General features: G+C 19.4%; 2 protein-coding genes across 3 annotated transcripts; one reads left to right on the top strand and one right to left on the bottom strand.

The window, feature by feature from the left end:
* The first annotated feature begins 220 nt into the window (after positions 1 to 220).
* Positions 221 to 7952, top strand: LOC122711793 (DNA-directed RNA polymerase, mitochondrial). Its single transcript, XM_043930852.1, has 18 exons — positions 221 to 628; positions 1507 to 1620; positions 1691 to 1887; positions 2184 to 2350; positions 3047 to 3402; positions 3511 to 3854; positions 3996 to 4262; positions 4349 to 4696; positions 4875 to 5042; positions 5196 to 5312; positions 5428 to 5628; positions 5870 to 6145; positions 6241 to 6486; positions 6590 to 6749; positions 6939 to 7179; positions 7298 to 7469; positions 7566 to 7663; positions 7781 to 7952. The coding sequence occupies exons 1-18, from the start codon at positions 484 to 486 to the stop codon at positions 7896 to 7898; spliced, it is 3735 nt and encodes a 1244-aa protein (XP_043786787.1). The 5' UTR covers positions 221 to 483; the 3' UTR covers positions 7899 to 7952.
* Positions 7953 to 8271: 319 nt separating this feature from the next.
* On the bottom strand, positions 8272 to 19840 carry LOC122711916 (serine-protein kinase ATM). Of its 2 annotated transcripts, none has more exons than XM_043931098.1 (18): positions 19694 to 19840; positions 19223 to 19360; positions 18707 to 19127; positions 18221 to 18574; positions 17750 to 18143; positions 13274 to 17619; positions 12736 to 13062; positions 12371 to 12676; positions 12030 to 12244; positions 11590 to 11936; positions 10951 to 11411; positions 10578 to 10807; positions 10256 to 10372; positions 9938 to 10093; positions 9628 to 9773; positions 9424 to 9530; positions 9065 to 9343; positions 8272 to 8540 (listed from the first exon to the last, which is right to left on the bottom strand). In XM_043931098.1, the coding sequence occupies exons 1-18, from the start codon at positions 19763 to 19765 to the stop codon at positions 8362 to 8364; spliced, it is 8595 nt and encodes a 2864-aa protein (XP_043787033.1). In that variant the 5' UTR covers positions 19766 to 19840; the 3' UTR covers positions 8272 to 8361. The 2 variants fall into 2 exon arrangements, with proteins under 2 accessions (XP_043787033.1, XP_043787034.1); XM_043931099.1 differs by having other exon boundaries at positions 10578 to 10804.
* Between the last annotated feature and the right edge of the window lie 500 nt (positions 19841 to 20340).

Here is a 20340-nt window from a genome sequence, read left to right as displayed (position 1 = left end):
TTAAATTGCAATTATTATTAAGTTTTTTTATAATAAAAAAATAGTCTTATATATTAAGAAAAAAAATGAAAATATTAAGAAAAAATTTTTCTTTATTTTATTTATTTTTTTTTTAATAATTTTAAATTTTAAATTTAAAGAAAATTGATTTTCTATTTCGCTACATGTATAATATAAAAATATTAATAATTTAAATTTAATAAAAAATAAGTATAAAATTTTAGATTCAAAATGAAAAATTCAAAGTAGAATAGATATTCTTTTGTAGAATAGAATGACATTGTCATCTATTAATTAAATGATCATTTTATTTGTAACTATATAGTGAGATTATGAGATTTTTCCTTTCATAGGTTATGTTACTTTATAAGTTATGTGTATGATGATTGTTTCTGCATATAAATTTCCTTCTATTATTTTATGTAATATTATTTCTGAAATGATTAATTATTACATAAATAGTGAATAATTTTATGTAATCATATGAAAATGTATAAACTTTTGGCAACACGAGTTACAAAACGAATATCTTCACATGGTGTTTATTTTGTATCAAGACAAATAATTGTGCAGCGATCAACACGTTTGTGTTCTTTCTGTAATTTTTATCATGGAAGGATATTAAAATGTATGTTTAGTAATAATTCTATACAGAAATTTATGAAATATTTTAAAACTAATGTAATTTAATATTTCAATTTTATAAAGTAATTATTATGTCTTATATTAATGATACATGGCTTAAATTATAATATTAGAATATTATTTATTAAGTAATTTTTTTATTTAGATATATATTTATTATTTTTTTTCTTTTAGTAATATTTATTTCTCTAATTTTTAAATATATGTATCTATATAAATCAGTTTAAATGTATGTATTTGTAGTTATTTACATTATTTATATTTATATTTATTTATATTTTTATATTTTTATATTTCATAAAATATTTTAATATTTTATTATTTTGTAAAGAAAATGAATTTTAAAGTAATTACTTAAGATGATTATTTTAGATATTAAAATTTGAAAATAAAGTTAATAAAATTTTTAGAAAAAAATATATAGCAAAATCATTTATTTTAATTATAACTATATATATATAAATTTATTTATTAATAAAAAATTATTTATTTATATAAAGTAATAATTAAAATATGATGTATGATTTTTTAAATATTCTCAAAATTGTTGGGATGCATATATATATATATATATAAGTATTTAGAATTTTTAGAATATTTCAAAATTAAAAAATTATTAAAAATTTATATATCAAGTATTTAGTAATTAATTTAAATATATATAATATTTATTTAACTAATATATAAAATTTATATTTATTTATACAAAAAAATACATATAAATTAAATAAAATATAATGTAAAATATAAAATTTAGTTTTATATTTATATTTATATCTATTTTATGTTAATAATTTAGATTTTATTATATTAATAATATGTTAATAATTTAATTATAATGTAAATTCATTTTATTTATAGTTTTAAAACATCATCAAATTCGTACTTATGCTACAACAGCAAATATATTAGACAATTTACCAAAAAAGAAAAAAATTAAGGAAAGAACAAAAAATTATGCTGAACTATTAGCAGGTAAAATTTAATATTAATTTTGAATAAATGAATTTAAAATATTTTTTAATATAATATTATTCTATTGTAGTAACAAATAAAACGGCAAGTAATAAAAGGACTGAAATACAAAAATTAACAGCACGTGATTTGTCCATGTTTGTTGATAACACTAATACTATAAGTAATTCATACAATGATAATGACTCTATATTTAATCATTCTCTTAATTTAAAATTTACTGAAGATTATTATGATTTTCATGATAATGAAATTTGTTTAAATTTTGTAAGTTATATTTATTTATTTTTTATTGACTATTTTAGATCATGTTTTATTTAAAATATTAAGATATGAGATAATTATTTAAAAATGGTAATGGTAAAAATATATTTAAAATTTCGAATTATTAAAAAATAAATTGAATTATTTTTAAAAATAACGTATAAAAAGTATAGGAGATAAAAGAAGTAATTTATTTTTGTAAATAACATAATTATAATAATATATTATTTGTGAAATATTAATCATATTACTATAATTATTATATTATTAAACTTATTTATTTTTTAATTGATTAATAGGAAAATAATATAGATATAGATATTGATAATGAAAATGAAATGAAAAATTATAAAAATTTTTATAATAAAAAAAATAATTCAAATGTTTGTAAAAAAACTAATTTTACCACTCATTTTATTAAAGAGAATAAATTAATAAAAAATAAAAAGATTAATGATTTAAGTATGTAAGTATAATAAATATTTATTTTTTTATTTATTAAAATGATACATAATAGTATTTATTAAATTCACTTTGCATGTTTTTTATAATTAGACTATCAATGTTTATATAAATTTATGGATTTTAAATTTATAATAATAAATTTATAAATTTTTATATGGATTTTCAAAGAAATGGAATTTAAAGATATAAAGATAAATATAATTAATAGTAGTTTAATTTGAAATATTTTTGCATATTCTATAATTTTATATAAATATATATAGATTTATAGTTTATTCAAATTGATATTATCAAGATATTATCAGAATGATATGTAATTTCATTGAAAAATGTAGATATTTCAATTTGATTGTAAATTTGATTCTGTCAAAAAAGAAGATATTTATCATTGCATTATGTTAGTTATTTAAAAGTCATAAAAATTCACATAAATTAATTATTACTCTATTTTTGAAATTATTATAATAAAAATATATTAGATAGAAATTAATCAATTGATTTTTTTTATAATATTAAAATTATAATATAAAATTTATTATATAAATTTTTTTATAATAAATATAAATATAATAAAATTCACGAAATATATCTTTTTTCTTATATTTCATTGATTTATTATATATTTAATATATTAAATATATGCTTATTGAATATATTTTATTACTTATTAAATGCATTAATTATTATTTTTGTTCAGAAATGCACTACAAAAAAATATAAATTTACATAAAACTGAAAATAATATTAACCGCAATAAACATAAAATAAGTTATGTTGAAAATTTAATAGTACATATACAAATTTATTTAAATTGTGGTTTGTTAAATAGAGCATATAATATATTAATGAAATATAGGAAGAAATATATTCAAAATTGTGATAAAAACATTGAACTTTATAATATGCTTTTGGAAGCTTATGCTTCTAGAAGAAAAGTAACAAAAGTTTTAGAGTTATATAATATGATAAAAGAAGATTCCTTAATTCCAACACCACAAACTTATGTATATATATTTGATGTTTTGGGAAAAGAGTCTACAAGTGATCAAATTGGTAATTATATATATATTTATATTAATTTTTAAAAATAAATTTTTTATCTATAAAATATTTATATATTAATAATCTTTATTATATATTAATAATCTTTTTTATTTTTAGAACTATTAAAAAAATTCAATAATGAAAAGAATAATTATAATATATCTTTCAATGACATCATTAATAAATCATATTTTAAAAATGATCAACAAGAAAATGTATTAAAAGCAATTAGGATATTAATACCAAACTTTAAACCTTTCTCTATAAATATAGATACAATGTACAATTGTAATCTTCTAAATCAAATTCCAATGTCAAATAATTATGAAAGTCCAGTGAAAAAATTATTAACTAATAATAAATTAAAAGATCTTTTAAAAATACAACTTCAAAATGAATTAGCAATTGAAGTACAGATACCAAGTATTAAAATAAATGAAAAAAATATAAATGCTGATGTAGTAAGATATTATTGTATAATACTTTATTATTTAATTTCAAATATATCTTTCTATTATTACTTATTACTTATTATAAATTTAATTATGATTTTATCTTCAAGATGTATATCAGTAATATCAGTTTTTTTTTTTATATATTAGAAGGAGAGAATTATGGAACTAGAAAATTATTGGAAAAAAGTAGCATTTACAGCTTTTGAAAAGAATTTAAAATGTTTAAAAGAAAAGGAATGCCAACAACATAATTTGATGGTTTTATATCCTTTTTTAGAAGTTTTGAATAAAGAACACTATATAAATGCTATATTGCGAGAAATTAGACAATTAGCCATAGGACCTGATACTTATAGTACATCTCTTAAATTATTATATGTAACAGTAGGAAAATATATTTATAGAAAATATGAGGTATGAAATTATTTTGATATATTTGTTAATAAAATATTTATGTATTTTATTTCAATTTTAATGCACATTAAATTTTTATTTTACAGATTGAAACAAAAAAAAAAGCTGGAATTATAGATAAAATAATTAGTATTTATTTAAAATATCTTGAATGGTATTTACATCCAGAAAATGAGGCATATTTAAATAATATGAATAATCGCACTATGTGGCAATATTTTAGATGTGAAGAAACAAAATATGATGAATCTTTAAATTCTATTTGTTTACAATGGCCTATAGATGTAATTACAAATATTGGTAAATTTTTATATAAAATTATTTTGAATGATATAATGCTTCAACCTGAGATGTTGAAAGGGCAAGATATAAAACATTCTATTCCTGCATTTTATACATTGTTTAGAAATAAAGGAAATTATTTATCAGAACAGGTTTGTATATGCAAATTAAATATTGAAATATTTGAAATTTTACAGCATCTGATATTGCTTTTTGAGAATAACAGATTTTATTTTTTGATTTGTAGAAATCAATACTTAGAAATTTTTTTCATATATAAAATTAAATATTATATAAATATTCTTTCAATAATTCATTTTTATATTACAGATTAAACCTCATCCTTTTTTATCAAAATTATATAAAAAATTGCATATAGAAACATTAACATTTGATGCACATTTTTTACCTTCTTATAGTCCACCAGTTCCATGGACTTCGATACATTCAGGAGGATATCTTATAACAAAAACCAACTTTATAAGATCTCCTAACATTGTAAGTTTTCTATTTCAATTTATTTTTTAAATATAATGTATAATATATAATATAATAAAAAAATGTTTATTATATTTATATAATGTATAATATTTTGAAGATTACTTTAATAATATATAATATATAAACATAATTTTCGTACTTGTTATTTAGGATTATCAATTTCAAACTACAAAATCTAATCAATTATTTCCTGTATTTGATTCATTAAATCAAGTTAGTTCTATTCCATGGAAAGTTAATACTGCTATACTCGATATTGTAATTAAGGTAAATTTCTATTATCTTATAATTGTTTAATAAATTATTATCAATAACAAATATTAAATATTATTATTATAAATAATTCTTATTTATATATTTTTATTCTATTTTTCATAATAAGATTTTTCAAGATGGTGGTTCTGTTGAATTAAATGTTCCTCAATCAGTTTCTGTATTATCTCCACCATGTCTCTTAAATAAAAATGCTACTATTGAAGAGAAGCAAAAAATAGCAATAGCTATAGCCCAATATAGACAAAAAAAGAATGATACGTATTCTTTATGGTGTGATACTCTTTATAAGCTATCTATTGCTAATCATGTATGTTATTTATTTTAATATAATAATTTATTTTTATTAAACTATTAATAATTAAATTATCATTATATTATTGAAATAGTTATATTAAGAATTTTAATTAATTCTTTAATTCTATATTCTATATTTTTAATTATTGTTAATTATAATTAATTTATTTTATTTTAATATTTTTACATATTTTCCTATTTTGTTTATGTGCATATGTATCTACATGTATATAATAATTATTCTTATTTTAAAGTTTAGAAATGAAATATTTTGGCTACCATATAATTTGGATTTTAGAGGAAGAGTTTATCCAATTCCTCCTTATTTAAATCATTTATCATCTGATTTGGGTCGTTCTTTGCTTTTATTTGCAAAGGGAAAACCTCTAGGACCAAATGGAATAAATTGGTTAAAATTACATGTTATTAATTTAACTAATTTTAAAAAGGGAAGTTCTCTTAAAGAACGTCTTGAATATGCAAATCAAAATATGGATAATATAATAGATAGTGCTACTAAACCTTTAACTGTAAGTTATTATTTAAAAAAAAAATTTTTTTTAACTTATTAAAAGATAAAATATATAAAATAATTTTAATTAGAATTAGTATTTGTATTGCGAAGGGTAAAATGTGGTGGAAGCAATCAGAAGAACCATGGCAAACTTTAGCTGGATGTATAGAAATAGCAAATGCATTAAAATCACCAAATATAGAAAAATATATAACTTCGTTTCCAGTACATCAAGATGGAAGTTGTAATGGACTGCAACATTATGCAGCTCTTGGTAAAGATCAAATTGGTGCAGAAAGTGTTAATTTATATCCATTTGATGTTCCAAAAGATGTATATTCTGAAGTTGTATCTATTGTAAGTTTTTACATATTTAAGATATTATGTTGATTTAAGATATTTAAGATATTATGTAAAAATGTAAATATTTTCAAGGAAAAAATATTCATTTATATTTTAGATTGAAAATCGACGACAAATTGATGCACAAAATAATGTTAAGGTTGCGCAATTATTAGAAGGATTTATAAAAAGAAAAATAATAAAACAAACAGTAATGACAACAGTGTATGGTGTAACAAAATATGGTGCAAAACATCAAATAGCAAGACAGTTACGAGGTATACATTTAATTATATTCTCTCTCTTTCTCTCTCTCTCTCTCTCTCTCTCTCTCTCTCTCTCTCTCTCTCTTCTCTCCTCCCCCTTCCTCCTCCTTCCTCCTTTTCCCTTCAACATACAGACGCAATAGATATATTTATTAAGCATTTTTATATTAATAAGTACTGTAATATTAATATTTTATGTAGATACACCAAATTTTCCACAAGAATATATTTGGCCTGCTAGTATTTATTTGACCGAATGTACATTTCACAGTTTAAGAAAAATGTTCAAAAGTGCAAGAGAAATTCAAGATTGGTTTACAGAATGTGCTCGGATTATTTCTTCTATATGTTGTGAAAATGTGGAATGGATTACTCCATTAGGTCTTCCTATTGTACAACCTTATATGAAGCAGAAATCAAATATATATATTAATAAAAATGGGTTAGTAAAAGTATATAGTTTATTTAATAAATATTATGTACTTCAAATTGATTTCATTGTTTAATATTTTAACATTTAGAAATAATATTTTTAAAAATGATTTTTTTTATATATATAGGAAATCTGATACAATAAAACAGCGGAATGCATTCGCACCAAATTTTATACATTCTTTAGATTCTACTCATATGATGCTTACTAGTTTACATTGCAATTCAAAAAATATTACTTTTGTCTCAGTACATGATTGCTTTTGGACTCATCCTTGCACTGTAGATGCTATGAACAAAGTAAGTAAAATTTAACTTTATAAATAAAATGAAAATAATTTATATTATTAAATTTTTTGTTTTCTTATATATGAATAATTATTATATTTTTTATAGATATGTAGAGAACAGTTTGTAGCTCTTCATTCTAATCCTATCCTTGAAGATTTAGGTAAATTTTTCATAAAACGATATTTATCAAATGATATTTATGAGTAAGTATTTACAATTTAATATTCACAAAAATAAAATATATATAGATTATATATTTATATTAATATTTTTATATTAATAGTTATATTATAAATAATATTTAATTTAAATAATTTCAGAAATCTAAAATCTAAAAATAATAATATAAAAAAAATACACAAATGTTTAACTAATATACCATCAAAAGGCACTTTTGACATTCATAACGTTTTGTCATCTACTTATTTTTTTAATTAAATTTTTAAAAATCTTAAATATTTTATGTATAATAATGATAAAAATAAATTATAATCTAAAATATAATTCTTATATTTCTTATATTTACCCTCTATTTTTAATATATTTTTAGAGGCATTAATTTAAATATCTATAAAATTATATTTTATTGGTATCAAATGTTATGATTATAATTATATATATGCTAAAATTAACAAATAAAACTGTTAAAATTTCAGTTCTTTAGATATATTTTAGATAATCTAAATATTTACATTTTTTTTTACAAAATTTTTTTTTTATAAATGATGAAACTTATATTAATAATTTATAAATAATTTATAAATAAATAAAAAATTTAAAAAACAATATTCATAATTCTTTATAAATATTGTTGAATTCTTATAAATTTTGGCAAAATAATAACTAATTTAAATAATAAATAAAAGTATTCATTTATAAATATTATGAAATTATTAAAATATTATAAATATGGTTGCCATCCATAATATAAACGACAAAGATTTATAGGATCATGAGCTTGTTGTATGAGTCTTTCAACTTGACCGGACACACTTGACATTAATCCTTCTTCAGTACCTTGTAGTTTTTGTTCTATTCTGAGAAGAGCTTTTTCTGCTGATTTATTAGTTGCTATAGAATCTATTAATAACAAATTTTTTTCTTAATATTAATATATTATAATTAATATTTTAATTTTATATTAATATTAAACTATTAATGTATATACAAGATGTCCCAAAAATATTGGAACATTTATTCATATATGAAAATTCCTAAGGTAATTTCAACATATTTCTTCGCAAAAACTTTCATTATGGCTTTGTTAACAAATTATTAACAAAAAACAGTTAATCATAAAGCGCGTAATCTTGTCGAGCCGCAATAATAGCATTCGCTATGTACTATCGATTGAACATGAACAAATCCAAGCAATATTATAGAAAATATGTTGAATATGTGTTGAATATTGATGTAATATATGAATATATGAATATATGTTTTATTAATAAAATATTATATCGAATTATATTATAAAAAAAACTATAATTCAACTTTCTCCAACATACGTATTTTGCTTGAATTTGTTCGTGTTCGTGCATCGCCAGCATGTAGCCTATAACTATTAAAAAAGAAAAAAAAATGAAAGTAGAAATTATATTTACATTGATTATTTTCAATTAATCTTGATGAAATTCCACTTTGTATATCATGTGCTTTAGCAGGTGTTATACTCCATTTAAATAATGGATCATATAAGAGAACTTGAAGTAATGTTATAATTATTTGTCTTTGATCACGTAATACTGTTAATGTTTTCTCACAACAATGTCTCATTGTACCTTCTACACCAGATACCCCCATTCCTACTTCAATATTTTGTGTAAGTCGAAATGGAATAGTTTCAGGAATTGGTAATACTTTTCCCTGTTCAAATGCTATACCTAATGAATTTAATAATATAATATAAAAATTCCATCATATTTATGGAATTGTATTATAAAAATTATATAATTCTATTTACCAAAATCAATATGAATTACTTCAGCAGTTGCTTGATCAATTAAGATATTATTTAAATGTCTATCTCCTAATCCTAAAATATATCCAGCCATTGATGTTGTTGCTATGCTATAAAAATATATGGATAAATAAAATTTATTAGTAATATAATATTTATATATTGTCATATATATGTCATTCAAATTATTAATAATGAAATTATTACCTGCGGGTATATGCTAATCTGCGTTCAAACCATGTTTCAGGTGATGGATATTTTTCAATAAAAAAATGATGCATCACTGGATGCATATGAGTACAGCAGTCCATAAATACTTTCAATTTTACTTCAGTTGATGATTTTCCTACAGCCTATAAGTAAAACATATTATATATATGTTTAAAATAAATTATCTTATAATAAATACATTTATTAAATATAAATATATATTTATTATAAGATATATACAAATAACCAAAATAACAATAAGTTATTATTAATTTTAAAATAAAATATTATTTAAGTATAATCTTACAGCTAATTTTTCTTTACAAAAATTTGCTGTATAGTCGTTAGGATAGTATTTCTTATGCAGTCCTGGTATATTATTTGAACCTATTAATACATTTATTATAGGTGTTGTATTATCACACCATTCAAGTATTCCTGACCTTTGTGTTAATGGTACAACCTAGATATACATAAATAAATATATAAAATAAATACTTAATATATTCAATATAATAAAATGAAAAAATATTTATTTAAAGAAATAATTTTAATTAATAATTAATAAATTATAATAAAGATAATAAAGAAAATGTTTAAAATATAAAGAATGTATTGATATTACCTTATAAGTTCTAATTGTTAATTTTCTACGTTTAGTATCTTTATAAGATTTTAATAATGTATTCATTACATTAAAAACTTGTTGCATTACAGCATCTTGTCGTAAATCATCTCTTCCCTAAATAAATATATATTTAAATAATTTAATCTTAAATATATTGAAGTCTAATATTTCATTAATATTTTATCAATATTCTATTAATATAATATTATACGAAAGAAATGCATATATTATTTATAAATATATATATTAAATGTATATATTATTAATTTTTAATAGAATCAAGTTTAATTTGATATTAGAATATTTATAGATTATATACTTTTATTAATTGATATCTTTGTATACCATCTGTACCAATACAAGTTAATTTTTTTGGAGTATTCACACCTCCAACAGTTTCATATGTTTCTATGTATTTAGTAATACCAATAATATTACTATAATTTTTATATGGTTTTACATTAATTGTCAATGTTGGTACAAATATATTTTCAAAATTTTTAATTTTTAAAATTTCTTGATTTCTTGGTATTTTTATTATACAACCTGCTATAAATAAAAAATATATTATAAATGATTTAAAATTGTTGTCAATATATCTTTTTATATGTAATGATATGTATAATTATATGTATAATAAGTATGTATGTAGTATGTAATAAAATATTTTCATTAAAGTACAATATACTTACATTTATTTGAAGTAGTTGGAAGATTGGCTAACATAACTAAAGCATGTGATAATTTTTCCATTTCTTGTAGAATTAAATTTGAATTTGTTAATTCTTTTAATAATCTTTGAGCTCCAAGAACTCTTGGTTCTAAAATTTTACCTTTTTTAAATGTAGTATAATCATAATCACCATATAAATTTTTTAATGCTAATAATACTGGTAATGTATGATGAGGATGCTCTAAAGCACAACGTTTCATAATAAAATATATTTTTTCAGAAAATTCATTAAAATCATCATTCATATGTGCTGCTAATTGTGGCACAAGTGGAATAAATTTAAAAGATGGTATTTTATTTAAATTTTCTTGCAATAAATTATTAATTTCTTTTTGGTGTATGTTATCTAACCAAAGTGCTATTACTCTAAATATTAATAAATTATAATTTTCACTTTGTTGTAATATGATTAAGTAATACCTAATTGAAAAGATAATTTTTATATTTTATATATAATAAATAAGTTAATATTACATAAAATTATATCAATTTTAATTAAAAAATATTTAAATATTAATAAATACAATAAATAAAAAATATATTTTTTTTTTGATATATTAAAAAAAGATATTATGAATTGATATTATATGGAACTTACTTTAATGCTAAAATTAAATAATTATTTTTTTCTTTCTGTATATGTTCTAGTTCTGCCACATCATTTGTATTTTGTCTTTGATTTAAAATCATTGCACTTCTAATATCTTTATCTTCAGTACTTGAATGTTCATTAATTCCTTTATAAGAGTAAGCAACACATTCTTTTAGATTTTCAAATTGAGGAGATTTCATATATATACTAATTTGCTCAAATTGATTATCAGCAAAACGAGCTAATGCTACTTGTGTATCATGTAAATCTTTAATAGTATTAATATTTTGTGTAGTTTGTATAATTGATGTGTTTATATCTATAGATTTTAAATAATAATCCTTTATCACAGTCTGAAAAATAAATATAAATTGTAAAATATTAGATAATTTCAATTCTTTTCATAATTTAATTTTCTCTTATAATTTACTATAAATAATATGTACTTGGGGATTTTCTGATTTTGTTTCAGCCATCCAATCTCCATAAACTCTTAATATTTGTGCTTGCAAATTTATATCCAAATCTTCCTTGTACATTAAATTACGTAAAAGAAATCTTCCAACATATACATCCTTTCTAAGTCGTGCTAATAGAGATTCTTGATAAAGTAATTGATCTTGAATTTTTTGTGGTATATCTTTTTGTTTTGTCAAAATAGCTTTCATAAAAAAATTTATAATATGTATAATATATAAAAAAAAATATAATATAAAGTGTAAAATAAAAATAAAATATTATAATTTATAATTAATTTAAGTGTTATAACACTTTTTGTTATATATACCTAATGCACGAGTAGCAATTTGCAAATCCTCTTTATCTGCTGCTATTTTTGATATTTGTAAATATGTATTAAAAAGCGCATTTTTAATATTTATATTATCAATTAAAATATTATTTATTTGAAACATTATAGTTCTTTGAGTTAAAATGGGTTCAATATATTGAAAATCACTAAAATTTGCAACATCTTGCTGTTGCCATTTATGCAATATTTGTTCATATTCATCTTGTTTAGCAAAACTTAATTCCTCAATTTCATTAATTAATTGTAATTGCATTAATTTTTCATATATAGTTTTATTATTTTCTAAAAATAATAAATCTTTAAATAAACATAAAAATATTAAAAATTTTAATAAATCTTACCTAGACTAATGCTTCTAAGTGCTTTTATAATGCTAATGCGAGCATTTTGAATTGCATCTTGTATACCTATTTTATTACCTTCATGAAAATATTTTAATGCTTGATAATGATAAAAATTATAATCATGTTCAGATACTTCTAATTTTAAATTACAGTTATTCTGTGTGTATAAAATTTGATTTGTTTCACAAATATTCCAATTACTAAGTCGCCAAGCACATTCATATTGAATCTCTTCATCTATTTTTGCACCATTTTTCAACATAATAGATATAAAATTACTAAGTAAATATTGAAGACCTGATTGTTGTAATCCATTTGCCATTTCTGAAATATATAATGTATTAAATATAAATTTATTTAATTCATTAAAATTTTATAATTAATATAATTTAATTCTAATTAATATTTTAGAATAAAAAATTTAAAAAAAAACATAATATCTTATGATAATGTGTTAATATTTTTTTACTAAAATTATTATAACATTATTGATGTATATTTCTATATCAAATCAACATATAATTTTATCATTTACCTTTGATTACTGCCATATTTCCAAAAGAAAGTTCAACATCTTGTGCAAGCATTACTTTATTCCATTCATTTGTATGAATATAATGTTCAATACGAGAAGAATAATCTAATAAATGTGAGGAACCAGTACCATTAATGGCATCAAAATCACCTATTTTTGCATAAGATTCTCTAAGTATGTTTTGTATTACTCTTCCTTGTTCAGGTGACAATTCATAAACAAAATCAATTTTTGAAGCAGTATTAAATTTACTATAATCATTTAAAATAGTTTCACAAGACATTTCTGCATATAATATTGCAGTAAAAAATGCTGAACAATATTTGGCAGCTTTTGCAATATATATATAATTTAATTTTAAAATATTGTTTGAAATTTGCATTCTAATATAATTCACAATATTTAACATACAACGTACAGTACAATGATCACAATTTATAAATTTTGTATTATTTGTTTCTATTGTAAAATTAAAATGATATTCAAAAAATTTATTAATACATAAACATAATGTAGTTATAAACTGTTCATCTGTATGAATTATTAAAAATATAATTCTCGGTAAAATTATTTCACAAAAATCAGTACTTAAAGTACAAATGGGGATTAAATTTTCAGAATAAAATCCTATAAAACATTCTAAAATATTACATGTTAATGCTATAATCCAACTGGAATATGAACCATCAGATTGAACTGTCCAAATAGTATTATTTTGATTTATAATATTATTCATTTTTATATAATTTATTTCAATGCTATTAATTTTTGAATTTTTATTACTTATAAATGGCTGAATATAATTAATGGGTAATACTTGTGGTTCATCTAAAATAGTTTTTAAATATTCCATATATTTTATGTTCAATAGTTTTTGTCCCCAAGAAGATGAAAATACAACATAAAGAACATTAGCACTTTTTTTCCGAATTTCAATATTATTTTGAAATAAGAATTGTATCATTGTTATTGCTATTTTATATGATAATATTTCTATTAAATCAGAAGATTCTCTAACATGATTTTTTTCAAAATATATCATTGATGTCAAATCAATTGGGCCTAAATCACCTAAACATTTTACGGCTTCGAGTGAAACATTTATATCAGAAGATGCTGTTAATTTTATAAGTTTATACACCAATTGATACAATATGCTTGAGGTACAATTACTAAAAAATCCATGAAATATTTCAAGTTTATCATATAATTCTCGTAATTCTTCTTTTCTTGTAGATAATTGTATGTGTAAATGAGCAACATCTTCTACACTATAATGTATACATTTATCAGATGTTGTATTCAAAAAATGTTGCACTTCTTCTTCCAAACTACAAATTTTTTTTGCTTTATATTTCAAATTATAATGTATATTTCGTATATCTAAAAAAATCGGATCTTTTGGAAATAAATTTAACTTCTCTATTGCATCATATAATATTTCTTTTTGATCAATTATTAAGAACTGTAATATTTCTAAACTTATAGGTATGTTTTCCGTTTGTATTATAGGAATTAAAGTTGTAACAGTGAAGTTCAAAATTTCTTTGATTTGTTCACATCTTATATTTAAAACATGTTTTATAAATTTATAAAAATATTTACATGCCAATTTACGAAGAATATCATCATATATTTTAATTATATGAAGTAAAGTATAACTAATATCTTTTATAACATACATGGATAATGTATTAAAATAATCATTTTTCAGTTCTTTAATAAGTAATGTACAAAAAAAAATATACTGATGAAAAGCTTTTATTTTATATTCCTCAAATTTTTTTTTATAAATATTATGAGTTAAATGTAATAATATCTTTTGCAATACATTTGGACAATTACAAACTAAAACATATTGTATAGACATTTTTTCAGTAAAAAAGTTTTCTTCCATATACTTTAAACAATCAATTATTATATCTTTTTTAAAATGAGGTGGATCTGATATAGGAAATGATATTCTCTCTTCTAATATTTCTTCAAGATAATCTTCATCATGTAATCTTTCAATAAGAAATATTAATATTTCTTCAAATTTATCTTTAAATAAATTAGAAAATTTTTTTATTTTGACAAATTCATCTCGATTTGATACTAATTTATGAAATATTTTGCATGCTAATTGTTTTGAAATATTTCCATTATTTCCATTAATACAATACAATAACCATGATAAAATTTGTGGAAAAATATTCTCACTGATTCGTTCAAATGATAATTTAATGGAATTGCAAAAAGAAATAGTACTAGAAAGTTCTAAATTTTGAAATTTAATAAATGTTAATGTATCACTATATACTTTATAAAATTCTTCTTCTGATTTATTGGAATTTATTATTAAATTCCAAGGAAATAATTGTGACGAATATTTTGAATTAAACCAATATGTCATTAAATAACTTAAATTGTCTTCAATGATGTTTGAATAATCGATTTGATTTGCCATAATATTTATTGGTTTTGAAATTATTTGATTATCTACTTTTTTGTCAATACTAAAGCGTAACATTGTTAATAAAGCATGACATTGAAATGTTCCACTGGCAGATATTATAGCACCAAGCATTAATAAAGTACTTCTTGTTATAATTTCTTTTTTATCTGTTTTCACTTTATCATCTGATTCATTGTTAATAATTAACTTATTTATTGATTCTTCTATTTGTTTAAATAACATTTCTTTCCATTTAAAAGGTATAGTTTTTATCGAATATATGTTTTGTATACATTTAATTATTTGTAATCGTACAAGAAATGAAGAACTATTAAGAGATATTAAAATTCCTTCAATTATTGGCATTTTCGAAGCATTATGTGTAATATAATAAAAATATGAAGGATTAATATAAATAATTTCTGTGAGGCATTTAATAAAATCTTTATGAACAATAAAACCATATTTTTTTTCCGATTGAAGTTTATTAAAATGCATAATAATATCCATTAAATTATCTATTTTATAATTGTGACTTAAGGCATAACTAAAAAAATATGGTAGAATATCAAATATATAACGGATAACCATTTCATCTTTATAACATTCGTTATATAATTTCAATAAATTTTTCAATGGTAGTTCATTGTGATTTTTCCATAATTCTTCTTTACCATATTTTGCTGAAGATTTTAAAACTGTTATAGCCATTATAAAATCAACTGTATGTGAAAGATCATACATGTTAATATTAAGTAAATTATTCATAAGTTTTATTTGAATTTCACATTTTTCTTGTCCTGTATTTATACAGCAAAATAAAGTTAAAGCTTTTGTTGCTTGTATTCTAATTGTACCTTCATTACAAAAATTACATTGTTTTTTTTGTATAATATCTCTATCTAGATATTTACGTCTATTTTGTAGAGATTCATAATCATTATAATAATCATTATTTGTTTTATAATCAATAAGTTCATGATCTTCAATATTCATTAAACTAAATATATTTTTTAACATATCTAATGTTGCAGATGTAACAATTATTTTTGCCACATCAATATCATATGATGTTTCATATAATGTATTAAGTGCTTTTGTTACATTATAAAGATAAATATATTTACTTCTTGATGGATCTATATTTTCTAATAAACCATAAACAATATGTAAATAATTTTTCATTGCTTGCATTAAAGATAATTCTTCAATGTTTTTAGATATCATATTTAATTGTCTCATTATTGATATAATTTTTGCTATAATTGTAATTTTTATTATAATTACATGAAGATCATCACTTTCATTTTCATTGATAATAACATATAAACTATTCATTAAATAATTTACAATATTTTGCATGTATAATATATGTTCATTTCTTTTTGGTTTTTGTTCAGTATTTTTTCTTTTTTCCTCAGTAAATAAATTTTTTTTATATGTTAATAATAAATAACATTCTTCAATATGTTCGCAAAATAATTCAGTATTTTGTTCATTTTTTAAACAATCACATGACTTATTAATATTATATTTTTTGAATTTTATTTGTTTTTCAGGTTTTATTTTTAATGTAATGTTAATGAGTAATAAACATAATTCATCAATTTTTATTTGTGTTGCCATTTTATGCCAGGGAATATTTAATATCCATTTTATAAGACATGACCTAATACAATTTGAATTTGTTGTTGGTGAGTACATATTTATATTAAACATTGTAATATCAATAGATAAAGCAAAATGTTCACAAATTATTGTTAATGTATGTAAACTCATAATTGACCATTTAATCACATTTGTAAAATATAATTTTAAAAGTATATTTGGATTTGTTATCTTATTATGTATTATAAAGAGTTGCATAAGTTTATGAGTTGATATTTCATTCTGATTTATGTTTAAAGATCTAAAATAATAAATTAATATTGAGAAACATAAAATGAATATTCTAGAAAAGTTTATATATTAAAATATAAATATTCATAAAAATTTCTAATGAATTTATCATAAAAAAATCTAAATATTAAATATCATACCTTAATAAAATATCCCATATTTTATCCCAATAAATATTTAAATTTTCTACATCTGTTATAGAAAATGTTTGTTCATTCATTAATAGAACTGCAGCTAATTCATATAAATTGTCCATAATATTTTCTTCTTTGCAAGATAATGTAAAAAGATTTACTAAATTTTTTAGGAACATTGGAAAATCTTCTGATTTTAAACATTTAGGATATTGTTCAAATAACATTGTTAAAACTTGTATCATTGGCCAAGCTTCTTCTGGACTACTATTAATAAGCATATCAAGTGGTCCATTTATTTTAGCAACAATTCGTCTACGTTTTATTGGTTGTATATAATCATATTCATTAAATTTTTTTTCAATAATTAAATCTGGATTTTCTAATATTTGTTTCAAAACTAAAAATTATATTTTTAAAGTTAATAATTAATAAAATATTTTTATTTTGTAATTTAGAAAAAAATATAAATATTACCTTCAGTTGCAAGACGAAGGAAACTTTTTGAAAGTATATCTGCTTTAAAATCTTTCAAAATCATTAGATACATACTTTTAAGTACTGTATACCATTTTTCCCAATTATAAGCATAGGCACCATCATCAGTTTTACATGCCCCTTTAGGATGATGAATTTGTATAAAAAGTAATAAAAGTTTATATTTTTCAATAGAACCTTTTAAGCTGATTATATTTGATAAAATATTTTCACTAAAATGACACAGTGTAATTCTATATTCTATTGCAATTTGTTGACATATTGTATTTGTAAGTTTATAACTAGACTCAGCTAAAATTTCTTGATTTATTTTTACATCAGAGAAAATATTTTCTAAAATCAAAAGAAGATATATTGCAATGATTCATAAACATATTTATAAATATAAATATATATATAAATTTCTATTTTTAATATAGAATTTTTATGAAGTAAAGAATTTGTTTCAAAAGTTATTTCACATACCTAAAAAAGATAATAGTTCTTTTATATTCAAAATTAAATTTGTATGCAAACAACCATATTCAATAATCATTTGTAAAGCATCTAAAACAGTTTTCTTACTTATAACAGAAGACATATGATTATATAAATTTATACATATTTTTAATAATTCTTCCCAGTATTTAGGAAGCATATTTATTTGATATATTCTAAATGGAAGAATATAAGAAATTAATACATTTATATAAGTATCATAATAATACTTATATATATCTGTGCCTAAAACTTGCAAAATTAAAGGCATTATATCATTGCATTTTAAAAGTGGTATTTTATGACAATTTGCATATTGAAATGTTTTTTGTATGAGTATACATGTATTTTGTCGTTCAGTAATTACTGTTTTACTATTAATATCTTTACAAGCAAGTCTATCTGTTTCCTTTAATAATAAATATAATTATATTTTTTTGACTCTTTTAATATTAATTTTAATAAATTTTATTTTAATTATTTTAAGAATAAAAATATACTTACATTTAATAATATTTTATGAACTATATGTAATATATAAGACCAATTTATAATATTTTGTGTTTTTTTTTCTGTATTTCTACAGATTTCTATTATTGCTTCTTCATTTTCATATATATCTAATAGATCTAAAACACATTTCTAAAATAAAAATTATTATTTATATTTAATATTTCAAGGAATGATGTAAATAAAATAAAATAAAATATCTTTTATGAAAAATATTATTAAATAACTCTACTAATAATTAACAGATTATTAAATAACTCTAATATATTAGTTTTTATTAATGTATAATATTTATAAATGTTAATTAATATTATTTTTGTTATAAATATAAAAATATAGATATATAGTTATATAGAATTTTTTTTCAAAATGTCAAAATAAAATTCATTGATTTAAAGAAGCAAAATTATATAATGTATAATATATTATATAAAAAATTATACATATATTTGAATAAATACATACTCTTTTATCTGTGATCTTCTTACTATCTGCATTTTTTAATATATCCTGTATTCTTTCCAAATATTTTGACATTTTACAATTGATAATGAAAATCTTTTCTTAATGATATTCTGAAAAAAAGTATTATATTATTGTGTATATGTATATATATATATCTATAATATATATGTATGTTTGTGCATGTATAATACATGTATAACATTTCAAAATTTTAATGACATATTATTAATAAAATTAATAGAAGTGAAACAACATTTTTTCAATTACAAATATCAAATAAATATGAAAGTAATATTTTAGTAACACTTTAACAAACTTCTCCTAGTAAAAATACTAGAAAAATATTTATATAGCAAAACTATAATAATCATATAAAGTTCGTCTAATAATAATCTAATAATAATTTTTTTTGTGTTTTTGCAAATTTTGTCAGAATTTAGTAACTTCAGAATTAAAAAATTATTTGTATACAATATTGTTAATTTTTAAAAATTTTTACATTATACCATAGTAAACTTTTAACCAATCTGATTCGATAATATAAAAACTAGTGCGCTAAATTCAAATTATTTTTCAATTAATAAATTCATAATTTACATTATTAGATTATAATATTTTTTAACACAACTTAATAAAATGAAGTCTAA

Source organism: Apis laboriosa, unplaced genomic scaffold (assembly GCF_014066325.1).
Source record: "Apis laboriosa isolate Shangri-la unplaced genomic scaffold, ASM1406632v1 scaffold18_cov149, whole genome shotgun sequence".
Taxonomy (NCBI): Eukaryota; Metazoa; Arthropoda; class Insecta; order Hymenoptera; family Apidae; genus Apis; species Apis laboriosa.
Note: the sequence above shows the minus strand (reverse complement) of the source record. Positions and strands in the feature narration are given on the sequence as shown.